Source organism: Mauremys reevesii, linkage group 8 (genome assembly GCF_016161935.1).
Source record: "Mauremys reevesii isolate NIE-2019 linkage group 8, ASM1616193v1, whole genome shotgun sequence".
In the NCBI taxonomy this organism is placed as follows: Eukaryota; Metazoa; Chordata; order Testudines; family Geoemydidae; genus Mauremys; species Mauremys reevesii.
In genome coordinates, this window is record NC_052630.1 from 42,758,862 (window position 1) to 42,778,899 (window position 20,038).

At 54.9% G+C, this 20,038-nt stretch overlaps 1 protein-coding gene across 4 annotated transcripts in view; it reads right to left on the reverse strand.

Annotated features, from left to right (window-relative positions):
* Positions 1-343: 343 nt before the first annotated feature.
* Positions 344-20,038, reverse strand: part of CRIP2 (cysteine rich protein 2) — a 65,690-nt gene continuing 45,995 nt past the window's right edge. For all 4 annotated transcript variants that reach the window (XM_039483623.1, XM_039483625.1, XM_039483624.1 and 1 more), the window contains exons 3-8: positions 9,749-9,806; positions 8,859-8,996; positions 7,119-7,187; positions 5,239-5,333; positions 3,363-3,420; positions 344-2,467 (exon numbers count right to left, since the gene is read on the reverse strand). In XM_039483623.1, the coding sequence (XP_039339557.1) occupies positions 2,400-2,467; positions 3,363-3,420; positions 5,239-5,333; positions 7,119-7,187; positions 8,859-8,996; positions 9,749-9,806 (486 nt within the window). In that variant the 3' untranslated portion in view covers positions 344-2,399. The remainder of the gene's footprint in view (positions 2,468-3,362; positions 3,421-5,238; positions 5,334-7,118; positions 7,188-8,858; positions 8,997-9,748; positions 9,807-20,038) is intronic.

Consider the following 20,038-nt stretch of genomic DNA (forward strand, 5'->3'; position numbering starts at 1 on the left):
ATCAATAACCCATTGTGCTAGGCGCTGCACAGACACCGTGCAACAGTCCCTGTCCTCAAGAGCATTTCTAAACAGATATGAGAAAAGGTGGGAACGGGAAACTGAGGCACAAGGTCTTGCACAAGGTCACCCAGCTGGGAAGCAACAGAGCCAGGAATAAACCCCCAGTCCGAGATGCTGCCTCTCCATCACAAAACGGCTGAGACAGGTACAGTGTCACTATTTGTCTGCTTTTCCAGATCACCTCAGGGGAGCAAAGGGTTCTAACTCAGAGCTGGATATGTGATAAACCTGGGTGACAGACAGCAAGGACCACATCCCCCACATAATCAGACCACGCCGCTTGTTGTTCAAAACTTTTATTGTCAGCAATAACAACAGGACATCAGTTTTGCTGGCTTGCTTCAGGTGCGTTCTGGTTGGCCTGTACCCCGGTGGGAGCATGGCAGCTGGCCCTGCAGGTTACGTTAGTCTAGGGCGACAGGCCAGGCTGGAGGCAGAGCACAAACTCTGTAGATTTGCTCCCAATTCTCTCTTAGGGGGTCAGTGTGAATGGCCAGTGCAGTGATCTGGGGGGTGACCTGGGGAGTGCACACCATTCACCGAAGCAGAAAGCACATTTCTATCCACTTATAAATAGACTAAAAAACACACACGCACACCACAAACAGTCTCCTCCGAGAGCGCAAAGGTGAGAGCCTTGCACACTTCACATCACTCAGCCGACTTCCAGCCATTGTCCCAACACCCCTGACTCTCCCACCAGCCCCTCCCAACCCATTCCCTTACCAGGGCCATAGAGTGCTGTATGGCACAGACACGGGACCTGCGCTCCCTCCTCCCACACGGGCTAGGGCCATGGACTCAGACCCTAGCATTTATTTCCCTCCTCTGCAGGGCCCATGTCACAGGGACCCTCCTATGGTCCTGGATGCAGCACACTGCGAAGTTCAGTGTTACTGGGGGTGCAGGCTGGGGTACATGTGCACCCACAGCAGCACCCTCAGCTCCTAGGCCAAACTCAGCGCCACAGCGAACACATTTGGGATCACACGGATTGACCGCTCCTTGCAGCACAGTGCGGAGAAGCAGCTGTTTAGGCAGCCCCGAGAGAGCACTAAGTTGCTCCCAGCTGTTGGGAATGGGCATGCAGTCTACATACCAGGGGCTGGCATCACACATGTACATCCCAGCTGTTCCCAGAGTCCAAGCTCCCAATTCTGCCACCTGCTGCAGAGAACAAGCTGGGCGGGTGGGATTCAGGGCCAAGGAGATGCTAGCCCTGAGCAACACAGCAGAGTGCGCGGATGCCAGAAATGGGACGCCCATGCCCATCAGAACCAGGCTGGTGTGGTCACCTACAGCAGGACTGAAAGAAATATAGGCCATATGGCCTTGTAACCCACCAGTAGCTAGGATGCTGCGCCCGGGCTCTGCCCATTGCTCCAGGCAAGGACACGAGCAGGCGAGCAACTACATGGTGTGTGCACAGAGCTCGCAGACTGAGGGCATAATGGAGCCAAAGCAATCTCCCTGGGCTTGAAGAGAACACCTGATTAAGGAATGACTCCCACACTTAACACAACTGTTTCTGAGGTGCAAGACTGCCGTCCTACACAGCCAGTGGGCCATCTGTTCCTGACTGGCCTCCCCAGAATGCCAGCAGCCACGGGGCAGACCCAGCTGGAGGGCTGGCAGGCCACGGGACCATTTGCTCAAGGTTGGGCGACTCATGGGAGGGACACAAAGGGGGGCACCAGCTAAAGGGGGCATGTGATCTCCCCATATGACATCCCCCCATGTGATTCCTGCCCACCCCTACCCCATCCCATGTTACCGGGGGGAGTGGGCCCTGTCCTCCTGCTTGAGACTGGAACCGCAGCGGTGAAAGGAGCTGCTGTTAGATATGGATGATCTGGGACTGAGCTTGCCCCAGCCTACAGCACAGCATGAGCCTGCACTGGCTGCACATCATCCAGGGCTTGCCGACGGGCTCGCTTGGAGAGGCTACCATGAACTGCGATGCCGGGTGCATACCAGTCATGCCCAGGAAGCCTTCATCCCATGGCTGGCAGGGGACTGAGGGCCTGAGGGACAAGGAACCCCATGGGAGAGCTCAGGAGAGTCAGGCACATTGGGAGCAACCAGAGACACTTTCTACTTCTGTCTTTAACATCAAAGCTTATATTATATTATAAAATCCCGAAGGCGGGACCGCCCCACCCAGAATACAAACAGCAGGGAGCACAGCTCTGTGGCCAGCCAGGCTCAGGGCTGCTCCAGTGCACGGCTTGGCCGTCCTGGAGCTAAGCTACTTCTACAGAAGGGAGCTGAGGAAAGAGGGAGCAGTGTGAGTGGCCTGTGTCGGGCGGGCAGGCAGGAGGGAGGCAGCAAGCTCCTTAGGGCTGGTCCTTTGCTTCGGGGTCTTTATCGTAGATGTAACTTCCAACAGCTCCAGTGTTCACTCCTGCAACAGAGAAAGAGCCCCATGTAAGGGCAGGGCCAGGACAGCCAGGCAGGGTGCTGACCGCAGATACCTCCCCTTAGCCTGGGGGCTGCGCAGAGCCCCAGCCAAAACAGCCGTGGAGGCCGGGGACAAATGGATGGGGAAGGTCAGAAAAGGGAAGGAGGGTGAGTGGAAGGCCAAGAACCTGGCCATCCCTGCCTGGGATCCAGTAGTGCAAGCTACTGCCCTCACACATTAGGGAACCACGCCCCATTGCCAAGGTCTCACCGCTCCACTGGCTGGGAGCATAGGGAACCCAAGAGGGGAGCAGATAGTCAGGAAGGGCCAATGGAAAAGCGGGGGCTGAGCAGTAGGGGAAATATTTGCATAAGGGCCCTCACCAAGGAGCCAGAGGATCCTTGCCCAGCTGAGCCCCGTGCACCCCCTGGCCCTGGCCCCTAGAGGGAGCTAGGGGACTGTGCTCAGTCTGTGTTCTGCTGGCTGGGTTCCAAAACACAGCAAGCCTTGGGTTTCATCCGTGGTCCCCACAACACTTCCCCTGTCCTGGGCAAAGGCTGTAGCGCAGTTAGCAAAGGGCTGCCCTCCATCCTGGAGCCTCTGGGTGTACTGGATGTGCCAGGGCACCCTGATGTACCCCCCCTGGGCTATCTGCTCCGGGGCCCTACAAACCGATACGCGGCACGGCCAGCCGGGGGGATGGGAGAATATCCTGCAGAGGCAGCGTGCCCAGTCACTGCTGACAGGTGCCTCATGCCCCCGTCCCTCTCCCCACACTCCCACCTACCCCTCTCCTTAGGGATTCATTGAGGAAAACCCATTCCCCCACCCTCCACTCTGGCCTCTGGACACTTCCTGCCCTTCCTCCAGCAGCTCCGGTTCCGTGCAGCACACTCACCCTTTGGCCCAAAGAGGATCCCGTAGCAGGGCTTGTGGCAGTACGGCTGCTCGTCGTGCTGTGAGGGGGCAAAGCAAGACACACGTCAGTGCCACCCAACCCAAGAGGTGCAGAAGAACACGATGCAGATGGCCACTCACCCATGCCCTTCTCTGGGGCACAGCCCTGCCACGGCAGTGCATTGGGGGGGCTCCCCAGCATCCCACCCCAACTGCACGGGGCTCCTGGAGAGACATCACTCAATTTGCATTGTCCTGAAGCTCCCCATGGGGCTGCTTTGCTACTACAACCCTGGCCCCCTGACAGCTCCGCCAATGCCCCCAGGCCTGGGCTGCTGTATCCCTACTAGCCCAGCACTCGCTCTGCCCGCCTGCCCCTGGAACCCGCCCTCCGTGGCACAGACAGTCCCTCACGCCTCGAGCACAGACTCCATCTCACTGATGTCCTGCGTCGCTTGGATCCACAGAGCCCTTTGTCCTGTGAGCGGTCCAGCTGCGCTGAGCAATGGGAACCTCCCCCGCATGTCCGCATTCGCCTTCCAGCAGCCAGGGCTGCCCCCAGCCAACAGCCCCAGCTTTCCATTTAAATCCAGTCTGTCCTCTGGTGGGCACGCCTGGGATTGCTGGAGCATGCAATGGCAGGAGAGGTGCTCAGCTCACAAAAATGGGGAGTGCTCCCCAGCCCCGGGATGAGATTACGGGGTGCAGCTATTCCTGTGAGACCATCCCTCCGGGGGGGGGGGGGGGTCAGAATATCACGGGGCTCTGTCCTGCCCCTGCTGCAGCCGCTGCCACATGGCCATGCAGGCCGTGAGCACTGTCTACCCACTGCACACAGGTGTCTGTCCAACACAGGCCATGCCCTTTGTGCAGCCCTCCCCTCCAATCCTGCAGGGCCAGAAACACTGTCTGACTGCAGCAGGAGAGAGGCCAAGGCCTTGGACCTGTCAGAGCAGGAGCAGTCAGGGGTGGAAAGGGCCTGCAGCGGTGGCTGGAGTCTGGATGCAGGCAGTGATTGGCGTCTGAAGCTCCCCATCTTCTCCAGCAACAATGGGGAGGCAGAGGTAAAAGCCTTCCGGCCACCAGAGGCCCAGGACTGCTCCCAGTAGCCCTGCACTCCACTCTCATCACACCTAGCGCATGGGAGACGCCGCAACAGATCAGCTCTGGGGGAAGAGACCCGCTACAGTACAGCTTTCATCCCTTTACACCGCACGAGCCCAGGCCTGGCTGCTGGCATACGGGATTCTGGCTACTGGCCTGGGTCTGCGACCTGGAATCCCCAAACCACCAGACAATTAGCCAGCCAGCGTCCGCTCAGATGACTGACTGTCTTAGGGGTCCGTGGCCACTGTGGTCCCTGGTGATCCCCAGGCGCGGGCAGTGAGCACCAAGGACTGGGGAGAGGTCACGGGTGGAAAAGCCATTGGCCAAGCTGGGAGAGAAGCAGGGGGCTGTACCCAGCTGAGCAGCAGGTGTGTGAAGTGAGGTGGGAGGGTCAGATGGGATGCTAGCCAGGGGTGCAAGGACTCTGCTCCAGAGCTGAGGCCAGCTCCCACAACATATTCCTTCCTCTTGTCTGGGTGATCAGCTTTATCATGTGGGTCACACCAGGATCACAGCTGGGTGCAGCCCAACTCCAGACACTGCCCCCCAGGGTATGGGCCATCACTGCTGCAGAGGCAGCAATCAGGAGAGGGGCAGGGGAATGAAATATTCAGTCCAGAGGTCTAACCCCATCCCTCGCTAGCCTGAACATGCACATGCACCAGTGTGAGTCTCCTGAGCAGGTGTGAGGGGAGGGAGGTGGTGGCAGCGAAAGCCTGCACCAGAGCACACATGGGGCAAACAGATCACAGCATGTGCTCAGTCCTTACCTCCGCGTGGCCGCCAGGGGTCAGAGTCTTGCCGCAGCGCTCGCAGCGCAGGCAGGGGCGGTGCCAGTCCTTCCCCAGAGAAGTCACCTTCTCAGCTGGAGCAGAGACAAGAAAGGACATATTCCAGTGGGAGCTCTTCATTCCCTGCCTTGGTGTGAACTTGTCAGAGCCAGGGCTTCCACAGCACGAGCTCGCCCCCTGGCAGCAACCCACACAGCTACAGGCAGGCTGAGACCACCCCGATGGGGCGCCCAAGGGATTGTGGGTAATCTTGCAGATGTCCCAGTTGGCCACACTAGGGGAGCATTCACCTGAGAACTGCCCCCTTCTTAGCCATGGTGCAAGAGAGCCTCAGTGCTCACACACAGCTCCCACAGCTGCCAGGCTCTTACCCCCTAGCCCTGCTGCCCAAAGAGCCTGTGTCTAGGTCAAGCCAAGAGCGCAGGCACCAACTTTTTTCGGTGTCAGTGAGTGCTTGGGCCCCCCCCCCCCCGGGCCAACCCCCACCCGAACTCCACCCCTGCCCCAAAGTCTCCCCCCCAACTCCGCCTCCTCTCTCAAGCGCACCACGTTCCCCCTCCTCCCCGCTCCCTCCCAGGCTTGCTGTGCAAAACAGCTGTTCTGTGGCACAAGTGCTGGGAGGGAGGGGGAGAAGCAGGACCCGGCGGTGCACTCAAGGGAGGAAGCGGAGGTGAGTTGGGGCGGGGGGGGCGGGGCAGGGAGCTTCCGGTGGGTGCAGAGCACCCACCAATTTTTCCCCCATGGATGCTCCAGCCCTGGAGCACCCATGGAGTCGGCGCCTACGGCCAAGAGGGAAACCTGCTGGCAGTAGTGTGACGGCTGGGCCAGACTGCTCTTGAACCAGGCCTCCAGTGGCAAGAGGCTGCACAACACCCACTCCATGGGCAGGCTTTGCTCTTGGAGAGCTGAGGTGTTGCCAGCATCCCATGAAACCTTTGCAAAGAACAGCTTAGGCCTTTACTGAAGGGTCTTTTCCTTCTCCCTTGAGGGAGTCAGCTGCATCCATACCCTGACATGCTGCTCTGCATGTTACTGAGCCTTAATGAAAGCTGCCTCCTACTCAACCACAGGAGCAGCAAAGGGGTAAAATCAGCCTCCCCCAGTACTCTGTTCAGCCCTCGGAGGTGACAGCTCCAGCGCCTCCCAGGGACCATGTAAATATTCATCTGGGTAACAAAAGAGCCAAATTCCCTGTTGGCAGAATGTCACTGACTTCAGAGAATGTTGCCCAAACCTTTGTAACATTAGTGGGAGTCATGAGATGGCACTGTTACAAACAGCCTTACAAATTCTGCGTGGGTGACTGTATGAGCACATGTGTGTTGGAGACATGCCTATTGTTAGTTGTGGTGCAATTCCATTTAGAAAGTAAACATGTTACTACCTGTACAGTCTGTTCCTCTACCTAGAGCACTGCATCAATTTAGCTAAAAATGTGATTTTAAACCAATTTAGACTCACCCACACCTAGCCTCCCAGATACCTGCTCCCCAAAGGAGCAGTCACATCCTCCAGGCCCCCCATATCAGCAGCTGAAACCCTCCTGCAGAGGAAGGGCTGTCTTATGGTTAAGGATCCCAAGTCTCAGTCCAGTGACTTGGGTTCTACTGCTGGAATGCGACCTTGGGCAGGTCACATAACCTCTCTGGGCCTCAGCTTCCCAGCAGTAAAACAGGGCTAGTAATCCTTTGTCAGCTATTTCCACCAACTCTAAGTGCTGTGCGGCAAGGCCTCTCTCTTCCTATGTGTATGTGCAGCACCTAGCCCTGATCTCTGATAGGAATGTCTCACAGTACAAACAAGTGACCCTGGGGCATAAGCAGAGAACACTAAGGGAGCTGGCCTGCCCCAGTCCTTACCGAAGTAGACTTTTTTGCCGCAGCGCGGGCACATGTTGGGCTCCCCGGTGAAGGTGGTGACACTGGAGGCTGAAAGACAAGAGAAGAGTTTCTTTAGCATCCTAAAGAAATCTGCTATGTGGACCCCCTACACATCCGAGTGCTACTGCACCACCCATGGGCCCTCTCTCCAGCTAAATTCAGAGCTCACCATCTCCAGCTGGCAATCAACAATGAACCATGCCTTTGAAAGGGGGCTTTCATTCGCTGCAGAATCAACAGGCTAAAGCTACCATTAAAGATCAGAGCCAGGCCAGATCTACACTATAAATGTACACGGGTGTAACTACGTCGCTCAGAGTTGTGAAAAACCCATACTCCAGGAGTGCTGCAATTATACCGACCCAACACCTGGTGTAAACAGTGCTATGTCAACTGCAAAGTTTCTCCCGTTGACAGAGCTATCGCCTCTCACGGAGGTGGATTAACTACGCTGATGGAAGACGTGCTCTCAATGGTGTAGTAGCATCTTCACTGCAGCGTTTTAAGTGTAGATCTGTCCCCAGTCTCTTTAATGAGTGTAGGGCCTGCATTAAACAGTGCCCTCCCTTCTGCCCTGCATCCTCCACCAGAGGAGATCACAGCCCATTGGCACATGTCATTATTTGCTTTTGAAGGTGGGCTGGGAAAGGTAGCTCATCGATGACTGAGTGATGGCTCTGTTGCAAAGAAAATAGCATATGGTCATAGTTATTTCTGTTAAGCAGATTAGGTTGGGTGGAACATTAATATGGAGATAACGCCCTCAGGGTTAACAAGGCGGGGTTGCAGCATGGGAGATGCACAGCTAGCCTCTGTGTCTCTCCCCAGCATCCCTAGCTGTGCATCTCAGCAGCAGCCACAGCAGATGAGCTCTCAGCAGGTCTATGAGCCAGCTCACTCTAAGGGGTTTCACTCAGAGCTGGTTTGATGCTAGTCTGGACCTGGACAAGCTGATATAGTTCTGACAGCCCTGCTGTTACTATCCCATAGCGCCTTCTGAGCTACCCCCGAACACACTGCTTCTAGGAGCTTTGCCAGGAACTGTAGGGTAGGTACCCAAAGGGCACCGCATCGGAAACAGCTTCCAACAGGGCTAGCACGGATGCAGGGCAGTCCTGCAAGGGCTCTTTCAGCAGCTCAGCAAGGCAGCGAGGACACACATGCTCCATGGACTCAAGCCTGCTCAACCCCCTGCTATAGCACTGACCCAGCCCTCGGGGGTCGTGTCAGCGGGAACATATGGGCTAGTCTCTGGAAAGAGCACCACCAGAGCGCAATCAGTCCCACCGTACTATCATCCAGGCCATGGTGTGGACCGACATCTACCTGAATGCAGGCTGTAGCAGCTCCTATCTGGAGTAACACGGTCCTTCTGGAGCATCCCAGTGACATGTGCACTGTGTGCTATGGATGCCCCCTAGTGGTCATTCCAATCAATACATGCAAAGCAGAGGGAGCACCCAGAATCACTTCAGTGCCCTCATTCCACTCACAGACGAGCTTCGCTGCCACTGCACTAAGTCCCTGGCCACGCAGCAGCTAGTTGCACCAAGTGCAGGTCTGAACAAGGGCCATGAAGTCTTAACTACCGCCCCCACCCAGCCCTCCCTTGCCTCATCTGCCCCCCTTGCCAGAGTTCCACGGTCAGCTAGCAGGGTTCTCACAGCAGAGCGCAGAGCCATGCTGGCTTTCCAGCCTCTTGCCCCCTTCGGTACTCACCTCTGCTGGGCCCCTTCGGTGGGCCACTCACTTTCTTCTCTTCTACCTTCGAAACATGCTCAATGGGCCCAGGAGCCGGCTGCTCTTCCATCTGAGGCTTCTCATAGATATAGGAGCCAGCTCCACCAATATTCACACCTGCAACGGGAGCATCAGTGTTTGTGGCTGTTGGATCCAAGACGCCCTTCTGGGCTTTTCTCCTCTCCCAAGACACAGGGCCGTTACCAAAGGCAAGCCTTGGCCAGCCTGCACTTCCAGCTCCAGCGGGAGCCGCCGGTCTCTCCAGCCCTCCTGCTCTGCTGGCCCAGAGACACGTCCTCTCATTGCACCTTCCCGAGATGTGCAGCTAGGAAGGGGGCATGTCTGCAGCACACTACAAATGGCTTCCTGGCCCCTCTCCCATCCACGAGCTGGAGCTAGTCACCCACCACAGCTCTGCCCCACGTGGCTCTCTCCTGGGACTATTTTACCTCCTGGGAGGCGATGCTGTCTGAGCGACCAGCCCTTCCTGTGGTTTGCAGGGGATCTGTCGTGACTTCTCCCCTGAAACATCTAACCTCCTGCTCTGTGAAGAGCAAGTTCCACTGAACTCACTGCCAATCTGGAGCCACTCAGTGTGGGGTTTGGGGCTGTGAAGTGCTGAGATGGTGGCTCTTTGGATTCCCCTGGAAGAATCCCTCACACAGCTTTGGCCTGTGCTGCTCTGAGTCTGGGGCAGTTGTCAGGGCCCGAAACTCTCCTGTTAAAACCTAGGATAGGACAAGTGCTCTGAATAGCTGCGTGAATCACTGCAGCCCTGAAAATGGGCAGCACTCATCCTTCTGCCTCTGGGCATCCATTTCTCATAGGAAGGGGAGGCGAAATCATAGCAGGTCAGGAGGAATACGTACCTTTTGGTCCGAACAATGTTGCATAGCACGGCTTGTGGCAGAAGGGCTTCCCGTCATGCTAAGGGAGAGAGAGAAGGGGCATTAGGAATGGAGGTTAGCAGGGGCTTTTCCCCTGGCATCTCTAGTGCCAGACACCAAACCCCAGGACATACTAGCTGCCATACCAGGCATTACTGAGAGGCAGGAGCTTACATTCTTTAAGTGTCTGTAAAATATACACAAAGAGACAAAAAGGGAATGAATTTGTAGACCAACATTGAGGAAGTCCTGTTGCACATACTAGTCAAACAGTTTATAGAGAGAGGAAGAGCATTCTGGGTAAGGGGAGGGAACTTCACAGCAAGAGGTACTGCACTCTCTCTCTTATGTACAACGTTCCCCACAAAAGACCCCCAGCCCTGCCCAAGAACGCCTCCCATTGCCCACCATTAGCTTCAGCTAGAGCAGGGGTGGGCAAACTACGGCCCACGGGCCACATCCAGCCTGCCTGTTGATTCAATCTGGCCCTCGAGCTCCTGCTGGGGAGCAGGGTCTGGGGCTTGTCCTGCTCCCCCGAGGAGCGGGCTTGGCGGCCACTCCACCCGTGCCTGCCTCAGCTCCGCACAGCTCCCGGAAGTAGTGGCATGTCCACTCCCCAGCTCCTATGTTTAGAGGCAGCCAGGGGGGCTCCACGCGCTGCCCCCACCCAAAGTGCTGCCCCCCACAACCCATTGACCGGGAACTGTGGCCAATGGGAGCTGCAGTGGTGGCACCTGTGGACAGGGCAGTGCGCTGAGTCACCGGGCCGCACCTCCATGTAGGACCCGGAGGGGGGACATGCCACTGCTTCCAGGAGCTGCTTAAGGTAAGCGCCAACCGCAGCCTGCACCCCTGAGCCCTCCCCAATGTCCCAACCCACTGCCCCAGCCCTGATCCCCCTCCCACCCCCCGAACCCTTTGATCCCAGACTGGAGCACCCTCCTGCACCCCAAACCACTCAGTCCCACCCAGAGCCCTCACCCCCCAGCACCTTGCCCCAGCCCAGAGCCCCCTCCTGCACCCTGAACTCCTCATTTCTGACCCCACCCCAGAGTCCGCATCACCAACCAGAGCCCTCACTCCCTCCTGCACCCCAACCCCAATTTCGTGAGCATTCATGGCCTGCCATACTGCAACTCCTCACTTAACGTTGTAGTTCTGTTCCTGAAAAATGTGACTTTAAGCGAAACGATGTTAAGCAAATCCAATTTCCCTATAAGTTTTAAACAATTTAATACTGGTACACAGTGATGATGATTGTGAAGCTTGGTTGAGGTGGAGGAGTCAGAGGGTGGGATATTTCCCTTACTGCTAAGTGATGAACTAGCAATTGTCTGAGTCCTCAAGGGTTAAATCTCTCACTCTACAAGACAGCAGGAATGGAGGGAGGGGAGACATCACAGACAGACACACTGCTGCAAGCTCCCTCCATCCTGAGCCCTGGTGTGTCCCCCCTGCTCTATGGAAGATGGGGTAAGCGGGGTGCAGGAGCAGGGGGTAGGGGGACACCTTGACATTAGCCCCCCCTCTTCTTCCACACACACCCCCGCACAGCAAGCAGGAGTCTCGGGGAGCAGCTCCAAGGCAGAGGGCAGGAGCAGCACATGGCAGTGGGGGAGGGACAGCTGCAATTGCTAGCCTGCTGGGCAGCTGCTGCACAGGGAACTTAGGGGAGCGGGGAGATGATAGGGGGGCTGCCAGTCCACCCTGGTTCCAAGCCCCCACCCCCTAGCTGCAATGGGCTGCTTTTCCTGCAAGCAATAGACAAAGCAGGCGGCTGCCAAATGACATTAGAAGGGAGCATTGCACAACTTTAAACGAGCATGTTCCCTAATTGATCAGCAATGTAACAACAAAACAACGTTAACCGGGACGACTTTAAGTGAGGAGTTACTATACAATTTCCATACCCAGATGTGGCCCTCTGGCCAAAAAGTTTGCCCACTCCTGATCTAGTAACACCAATAGCCTGCCGGCTTTCCTTACAGCACTATCTTGGGACTCAAGACACCCAGGTTCAATTCCTGCCCTGCCCCAGACTCCCTGCAAGACCTTGGGCTAGTCACTTTGTGCCTTAGTTTCCCACCTGTACAATGGGATAACAGCACTGCCCTGCCCTGACCTGACCCACCGGGCGGTTGTGAGGTCTAACACATTGAAGACTGAGGTGCTCATATACTGTGATGATGGAGGGGACCTTGCACGGCCCTAGACAGATTTATCAGGTTTACATCCCCCTGTCTGCAGTGAGCATGTGATGGTCATCACACCAGGAGACCGAACCATAGAAATCCAGAGCTGGAAGCATGAACGGCTACAGCGGGAGCTCAAGAACCAAGCCCCTGTCACTGAGGGCTGTTACAGACTAATATCCTGTGTGGATCAACACTGAGAGGCACCCATAACACAAACTCACTGCATAGATGGCTCAGCCCACCCCGCCCAGCCCCCCATGCTGGAATTGTGGAGTCCCCCTCCAGTGAATCAGAGACCTGCCACAAAGCACTAACTGAACCAAATGTAAGTGGGCTGTCACTGGCACCTTGTGCCCTCCTTCAGGTACCTCAGGGCTACACGTAACTGAATCCAGAGCTGAGCAGAGCATCCATTTCAATAACTAACACTCTAAATACACAGCCCCGGGCATTCACTTCAGTGAATATTCTGGGGGTTTCATGTTTACATATCTCCCAAACTAATTCAATTACACCATAAAATAACCACATGAAAGAGAGGGCACACCAGAACCCATGGGCAGTTCAGCTCAACAGGCTCTCAGAGCTGAAACTCTGCAACATGACACATGGATCCGGTGACATAAGATTTTGCTTTTTAACATATTTTGCAGGTTGGACTTCTCTTGTTTATATGCTTATTTTGGGGAATTATTTAATGTCTTGGGAGCCAAACTGCGTCATCCTGGCGAGACTGGACCATTTATTTTAAAGTGATTTCCATCTACTGTGGAGTTCAGATTGCATTATTACTATAATACTTTTAGACTTGGAGATGGGGAGTTTGTATATATAAACAGAGGTCAGATTTTCAAGCTTCGGTGCTTAAAGCGAGACACCTAAATCCATATACAGACCCCTAACGAATTGGCCTGATTATCAGCAGTCAGAATGTCCATAGCTCCAGCTCTCTGTTTTGAATTTGGTCACCCTTTGCTGTGCAGCCTGTGGAGCCGCAACATAGCTTCATTTTTTAGTGCTCATCTGTCTTAATTGATTTTTGGGTATTTTAATTTCTGATTGGTCAGTTTAGTCACACCATGGGATATTTTCCAAATGAATTTCTTTTGAAACAAACACAAAGAAAACCAATAAGAGATTCAGCTGAAAATTTCAAAGGTTAAAAAAAAAAAGTCCTGTTTGAAAACGCATGGAATGAAAACTCCTCCCAAAATCTCAGCAATTCCCAGTGATCTTGAAGGCAGAGTGGGGCCAGTCCATTTAAAACAAACAAACAAAAATATCCTCCAAGTTTCTAAATAGCTTTTCTGCAACATAGCGGCATGTGCAGGGGTAAGGACTGGGATAAGGTATTATCAGCCTGCATTTGAGACCATGCATAACTCACTCATGCACGACATATCCATCCCGAATCATATCAATCATGCCACTCTCCCCCTGCTGCCCTCATTCCCCTCACCTCCATGCTGCACCCCAGTCTCACTAGCAAGGCAAAGAGAGAACATCCCCAGGAGGCGATGATACCATTCCCTCCTCGGGTCCCTCCCCTGGCACGGCTGCTATGGTGCTTGCCTCATCAGAGCCGTTATCTGCTCACATTATCAAACAGGGGCTGATTGCTTAGAGGAAAAGCAGTCTTCTCTCTGGACAGAGTGATAAGGAGCAAGCGTTTCCCCCCCTTATGTCACGCCCTTATCACGAGGACTGGTCCATGTGTGCTGCCATTGATTGGGTGGGGGGTTTGAGGGGGGACGGGCAGTGGCTGGGACAGCCAGCAGGCAGGAGATAATGTTATTCCAGCTCCCGGCAGCAGTTTCCCACCAGTCAGTGGGAAGCGAGTCAAAGAAAAGAGAAAGTATCTGTGGGCTCTGGCAGCTGGGTTCTGCAAGGGCTGGGATGCTGAGCACAAACCGCTCTGCACAGAACCAAAAAGGAAGTCAACTGGCCATGTGTCTGTCTCCTTGGTAAACGTGGAATGCATCCCCAGGGGCTGAATTCACTGCCTCCCATGCAGCACACTGGAAGCAGGGGCGGCTCTACGTTTTTGGCCGCCCCAAGCAGTCATGCGCGGGAGGCACCCCGGAGCCGCGGACCTCCCGCGGGCATGACTGCAGAGGGACCGCTGGTCCCGCATGGCTCGGCTGGACGCGGCTGCGGACGGTTCGCGGGTCCGGCAGCTCCGCTTGAGCTGCCACAGTCATGCCTGCGGGAGGTCCAGCCGATCCACGGGCCGAGCGCCCCCACCGCAGAAATGCCTGCGCCAGGTCCGGGCGTCACGGGGCGCCGGTGGACCCCCCCAGGCATGCCGCCCCGGCCGCAGGGGACGCCCCCTAGATTTTGCCGCCCTAGGCACCAGCTTGTTTTGCTGGTGCCTAGAGCCGCCCCTGACTGGAAGGCCTGGGCCCATCCAGATGGGACACTGGAGAACCAAAGCTCATGCCTCTGGAGTGAGTCACCAACAGAAGCGTTCTGCTCCTCCCAGGCACTGGGCACTCTCAGCCTTCTTGTCAGGGGCAGAGGTGCAAGACACTTTGCGTGCCATGTTGCTTTGCTGGTTTAAACGCACTGAGATTTTGCACACGTTTCACACCCCAAAAATTGTTCTATTTGCTGCAGCATGTTCATTACTCGGTTTCAGGACAAGTCTGACTAGAAGTCAATGCAGCACCCCAGCTCTGCCAGCACTGCTCCGCACTCCCAACACACCTGCTTTTGACCTGCAGCACCCCCTCTGTTCCATTCTGCTCTTTACCATCCCCCCTGTACTTCACTATCCCATTTCTAAGCCCCTCTTTCCACCCTCCCTCCCCCCACCACATCTTCTCACCAACACATCTCATGCTGAACTGCATCACTCCCTGCCATTCCAGACTTGGGCCCCACTAACAGCTCTGCCAGTCATCCTCAAGCCTCAGCTACCACACCCTCTCCTGCAGTGGTGCAAGGAGCTGTGATCGACCCCACCCAGCCCCAGGTGGCAGTGCAGGCGCGGCAGCGCCAGAAATGGGCAGGGTCTGCGCTAGGGACGGGGGATGAAGAGCATGTCTGATCTGGAGCATTCTTCCGCCAATCCCAGGACCAGCGACTGAGACACAGATCAAGGACTCCACAGCCCCAAGCTTTGGTCACAGTGTATATAAGAGCAAAGATTAAAGTAACATAAAAAGACAGCCGCAAACATCCCCTGGGCTCTCTGTACCCCAAGCACTCCCCAGCACCAACCAAATGTCACTGCTGACAGGACCTACGCCCCCATCCTCCCATTTCAGTGTTCGGATCAAGCTCCAAACAGCCAGGAACTTCCCCCAGAAACCAGGATTCCTAGATCAGCCCGAGAGCAGGAGCAGCTGCTCTTGGGTCCCTCACTGCTTGGGGACTGTTATTCACTGGGCTCAGGCTGTCCTGCTTGAGGTCTGGCAGGGTCCTGGGTTTCTAAACAGAGGAGCACTCAGCAAAAGAGCAAGCAAGAGCAAAAGCAAGTGAGCAAGAGGTGGGCAGGAAACTTGTGCCAGCACACCACGCTTTGGGACAACGCAAGCCATGCACAGGTCGCAGCACCCACACCCCTGACAATGCGAGAGGGAAACGCCTGAGCTAGCCCAGGATCCTCCCTGATGTTGAGGGCATCCAATGATTACACCCCAGGTCACAACAGCAAAGCCCTGTCCGTCCTCCCCGCGGGAGCCCCGGCCCACAATGGCCCTGTCCGTCCTCCCCGCGGGAGCCCCGGCCCACAACTGGGATCAAGGACTCTCCTCTATGGGGCCTGCCTGGACAGCCCCACCTGTCGCTCCTCATTTCTATTCCACAGTGTTGTCACAGCCGGGATCCCCTCACCCCCAGGCGTAAGCAGGTGTGCCTCGGAGCCACCTTCTCCAGCGCTGCACTGGGTGCTCCAGGCTCGGAGCTGAGTGAAAGATACTCCAGTGTCCCCCATAATCACTTGCTTCCGGCTTCACTCTCCTGGCTGGGCAGGATGGGCCGGTTCCCAGAGAGCATCTTTCAGTTCAGAGCCCTTGAGGCCATGGCCTGTTCTGTCTGCACCCGCGCCACCTGCATTGGAGGGGCTGGGGGACGATGACAGAGCTTCACACCTCCTCCCCACCCTGCAGGAGCCACAGCCACCCCAGCATTTGTCTATGGTGCTCAGACCTGAAGACCCAGCAGGCTGCGCAGCAGCTGTCATGTGCCAGGTTTCAGGCTCCCATTCCCCAGTGCCTGCTGCCCTGCACCATCAGGAAGAGACAGTGTTTCCCCATGGACGCTCCTCCCATCTAGGGTGACCATACGTCCCGGTTTGGCCAGGACAATCCCGTTTTAAGCCCTGTCCTGGCCGTCCCGACTTTTTTTGCAAACGTGGGCATTTGTCCCATTTGCTCTTGCCAACTTGATAAAAAAGTTTTTTGTCAAAAATTAGGGTGCGGAGGAACATATGGGGTGCCAGCCTCGCGCAGGGTCCAGGGAGGCAGGGCTCGGGCGGGCAGGCAGGGCTTGAGCAAGCAGCAATGCCAGTCCAGCGCGGGGAGGGGGGCTCGGGTGAGCAGCATGGGCCAGCCTTGTGCGGGGGGGCGCGTTCGGGTTAGCCCCATGTGGTGTTCCGTTTTCCCTTTGGGAAATATGGTCACCCTACCCCCAACTGCAGCCTGAGGAAGCAATGCCACACAGCAGCGGCCTTTGCGCACATGGGACTATGCTAGCTCACTGCTGCCCGGGGGGGGTCTGGAAGTCTGTAGTCCAGGGGTCGGCAACCTTTCAGCAGTGGTGTGCCAAGTCTTAATTTTTCACTCTGATTTAAGGTTTCGCGTGCCGTGCCAGTAATGCATTTTAACGTTTTTAGAAGGTCTCTTTCTATAAGTCAATAATATATAACTAAACTATTGTCGTATGTAAAGTAAATAACGCTTTTAAAATGTTTAAGAAGCTTCATTTAAAATTAAACTAAAATGCAGAGCCCCCCGGACCAGTGGCCAGGACCCGGTGTGAGTGCCACTGAAAATCAGCTCGGGTGCCGCCTTCGGCACGTGTGCCATAGGTTGCCTACCCCTGCCCTAGTCCAAGGAATATTAACTATGGAGTTATTGCACCTTCCTCTGTGGTATCTAGTGCTGGCCTCTGCCAGAGACAGGAGCCTGGGTTGGATTGACCTCGAGTCTGACCCAGTCGGCCATTCCTACTGTTCCGATAGCCTGCCCCACCCCAGGGCTCGCACATGGCAATGGGAGAGGAGAAGTGGGCCTGTCAGGCCCTAGGATGGGCCAATGCAGCTTGCCAGCCTACCATGACTGGCACTATCTTGGCTGGCCAGCAAGCCCTTTAGGTGGCCCGTCAGCTGCAGCATACATAGCCCAGGACAGGACACCGTTTGCAGTAACACCAAGAGGGACAGCCCTGAGAGCAGAGACCAGACCAGCTTCCAGGGACACAGATCCCCAATTTATACAAAACAGTCTATTCTCATGCAGACCATGGCTGGATTCTCAGCACTCTGGTAAAGTCCTGGCAAATTAGTCCCTGGATCAAGGACACCTGCAGCTCAGTCCCCATGTGCTTTGGCCAGATTTCACTGACTGTGTAAGCCCAAGCACAAAGTTATACCTGGCCTTGGAGAGAGAAAGACCTCCCCCACTTTGAGCAAGATGGCACAAACTCTCCCCTTTCCTCCCCTCCGGGTGAAGACTGGAGGGCACTGGGAAAAGGAAGCCTTCCTGTTCCAGGCATGCCGTCTCTGCCATTGCCGTGGGCTGAGGCAGCAGTTTGCCATTCATGGAAGCAGCTAAAGCCTCCTCCTACCATTTTTATTCTGACACTGGCTTCAGCTGGATTTAGCAGAGACATTTGAGAAGGCTGCTTTCTGCTAAGCTCTGCCAGGTCCCCATCAGGGACTCCCCAGGCTTCCGTGTGCACCTCTGGACATGGACACGGCACACTCTGTTCCCAGCAGCTCCCCCCACACCAGCTTTCCAGGATGGGAATACAGGCCAAGAGGAACCACTTTCCGACACAGGCTCTGCTACTCGAGCAGCAGAGCACGGAAATCTGACAGATCTTAAAACAGCTACAAACAGGTAACGTGTCATGTGAATTCAGTCTTAATACAAAACAGAATGCCATAAATCTGTCTCCAAGACATAGAACAGCTTGACATAGACCCACGCGCCACTCTTCTCACATCTGCCTGCAGTAGTTGCCACTGCAGCATAAGGACTGTAACAACAGCAGATGCTGAAGCACAGAGGCAGAAGCAATAATCACAGTACAGTTCTCTTGGCCTGGGTTCTGTTAAAAACACAAGGAAGAAGCCAATGAGCCAAACCCACTGAGACAGAAATGGGATTGTCAGCCGTCGGGGAGGGGCTCGCAGGCTGCGAGAAGGGAAAACTGAGCAGAAAGACACAAGCTTTGCAACAAACCACTTTCCCTTTACCCTAGTACAAGCTCATGGGAAGATAGAGAGGAAAACCGGCACCATCCTGAACTCAGAGACTTCTCTTAGATAGTTCTTCATTGCAAAGCATCTCTGTGCTGCTTGGTTAACAAACAAACGGGACCAGATGGGAAAGCATGTGAGCAGAGCAGTGGGAGCAAGGGTGATCCTGACAACAGACAGCTCCCAGTGGCAGAGCTCAGCCTAGTCTGTTACCCAGAGGTCCAGCTCCTCAAGGGCAGAAGGCTACGCTAGAGCTACAAAGGTCCAGTGTCTAGCACCAGTTACGTGCACTGCATGGTGGATTTTCAAACGTGCCTCAGTGACTTGCAATAGAGCTCGTGCTGCTAAGCCACTTCTGAAGATTTTTCCATACATCCGCATCTCCCATGACAAGCAGGGGCAAGATCAAGCAAACCTCGCCTAAAAATGAGGAGGAGGCTTTGGGTCCATGAGCACGGAAGAGGGCATAATGCAGCAGAAAAGGCCTGGCAGAACCACTGAGCCTCACATGGGTTCCCTACCCTAACCAGCTGCTGCCTCCAACAGAAATCATACAGCACACACTAAAAGGGCACTAGGACTACAGGAGCTTAAGGGAACACCAGGTGGCTGGCTGAGAGCACACCGCTGGAAAGGCTTGTGTGTGATAAACTTCAGTGTGCTTTGTATTAACAAATCAGAGAGCAGAGTAAGCATTCAGCTATCTCCCTGGGTCACCTTTATTGCCCTGAACAGAGGAACAGACTTCTGAGAAACTAACAGAGGCCCAATCCTACTCCCCCTGCAATCACTGGGAGTTTGGCTGTTTACTCTGCGGAAGCAGCACCAAAGGACATACCAAGGGCTGAGGATCTAGCCCAAGGGTCCACAGCGACAGGCTAAGGCCGTCCTACCCAGATGCATTGCACAGATGGGCAGTTTTCTATTCCAGTTGTCTTGTTAAATGTGTAACTTATTACTACTTAAATACATACCAGAGATACACAGGAAGTGAAAGTGGCCCAGCCAACGTTACCATGACAACCTTTATTCTTTTAATTGCCAGTTTTTTGGCAATTTCAAAAAAAAAAAAAAAGAAAGAAAAAAAAAGAAAACTGGTTTTAATTTCCCTTCTGTTTTTGCTTTTTAAAAAAAGACCCAAACAGAAATTGCCTCTGCTTAGTAGCTTCAGTTCAGATGGGATTGTCTATGCTCTTAGAACTTGTTCAGTTTTAAGTCCCCCCTCAATCTTAGGAAAGATGCCAAGCCTCAGGACAAAGTGTGATGAGCTTCAACTCTTCACCGTTTAAGTTATCTGCAGGAGAAATACCTAGTGGTCAGGCTAAAGGAGACCAGATTTCAGGGGTGCTGGAACAATTTGTATAGGGAGGTGCTGAGAGTCATTGAACTGTAAACCACTTTAAGCCAAGGAGTGCAGCAGCACTCCCAGCACCCTTAGTTCCAGCACCTATGCCAGATTTATCATTCTGTTATAGCAACTGCAATGGCTGACTGAACTATGCTCCCGTTTCCCAATGGAACTCTCCTTTCGGCTGAGATCAAGCATGGGAAGGAGGGGAAAACGGGGATTACAACAGAAATGGTTCCGTTCTGCAACTTTAACTGGAGTGTTCGCTACCATATCAGCAGCATCAGGGTCCAGAAGACTCA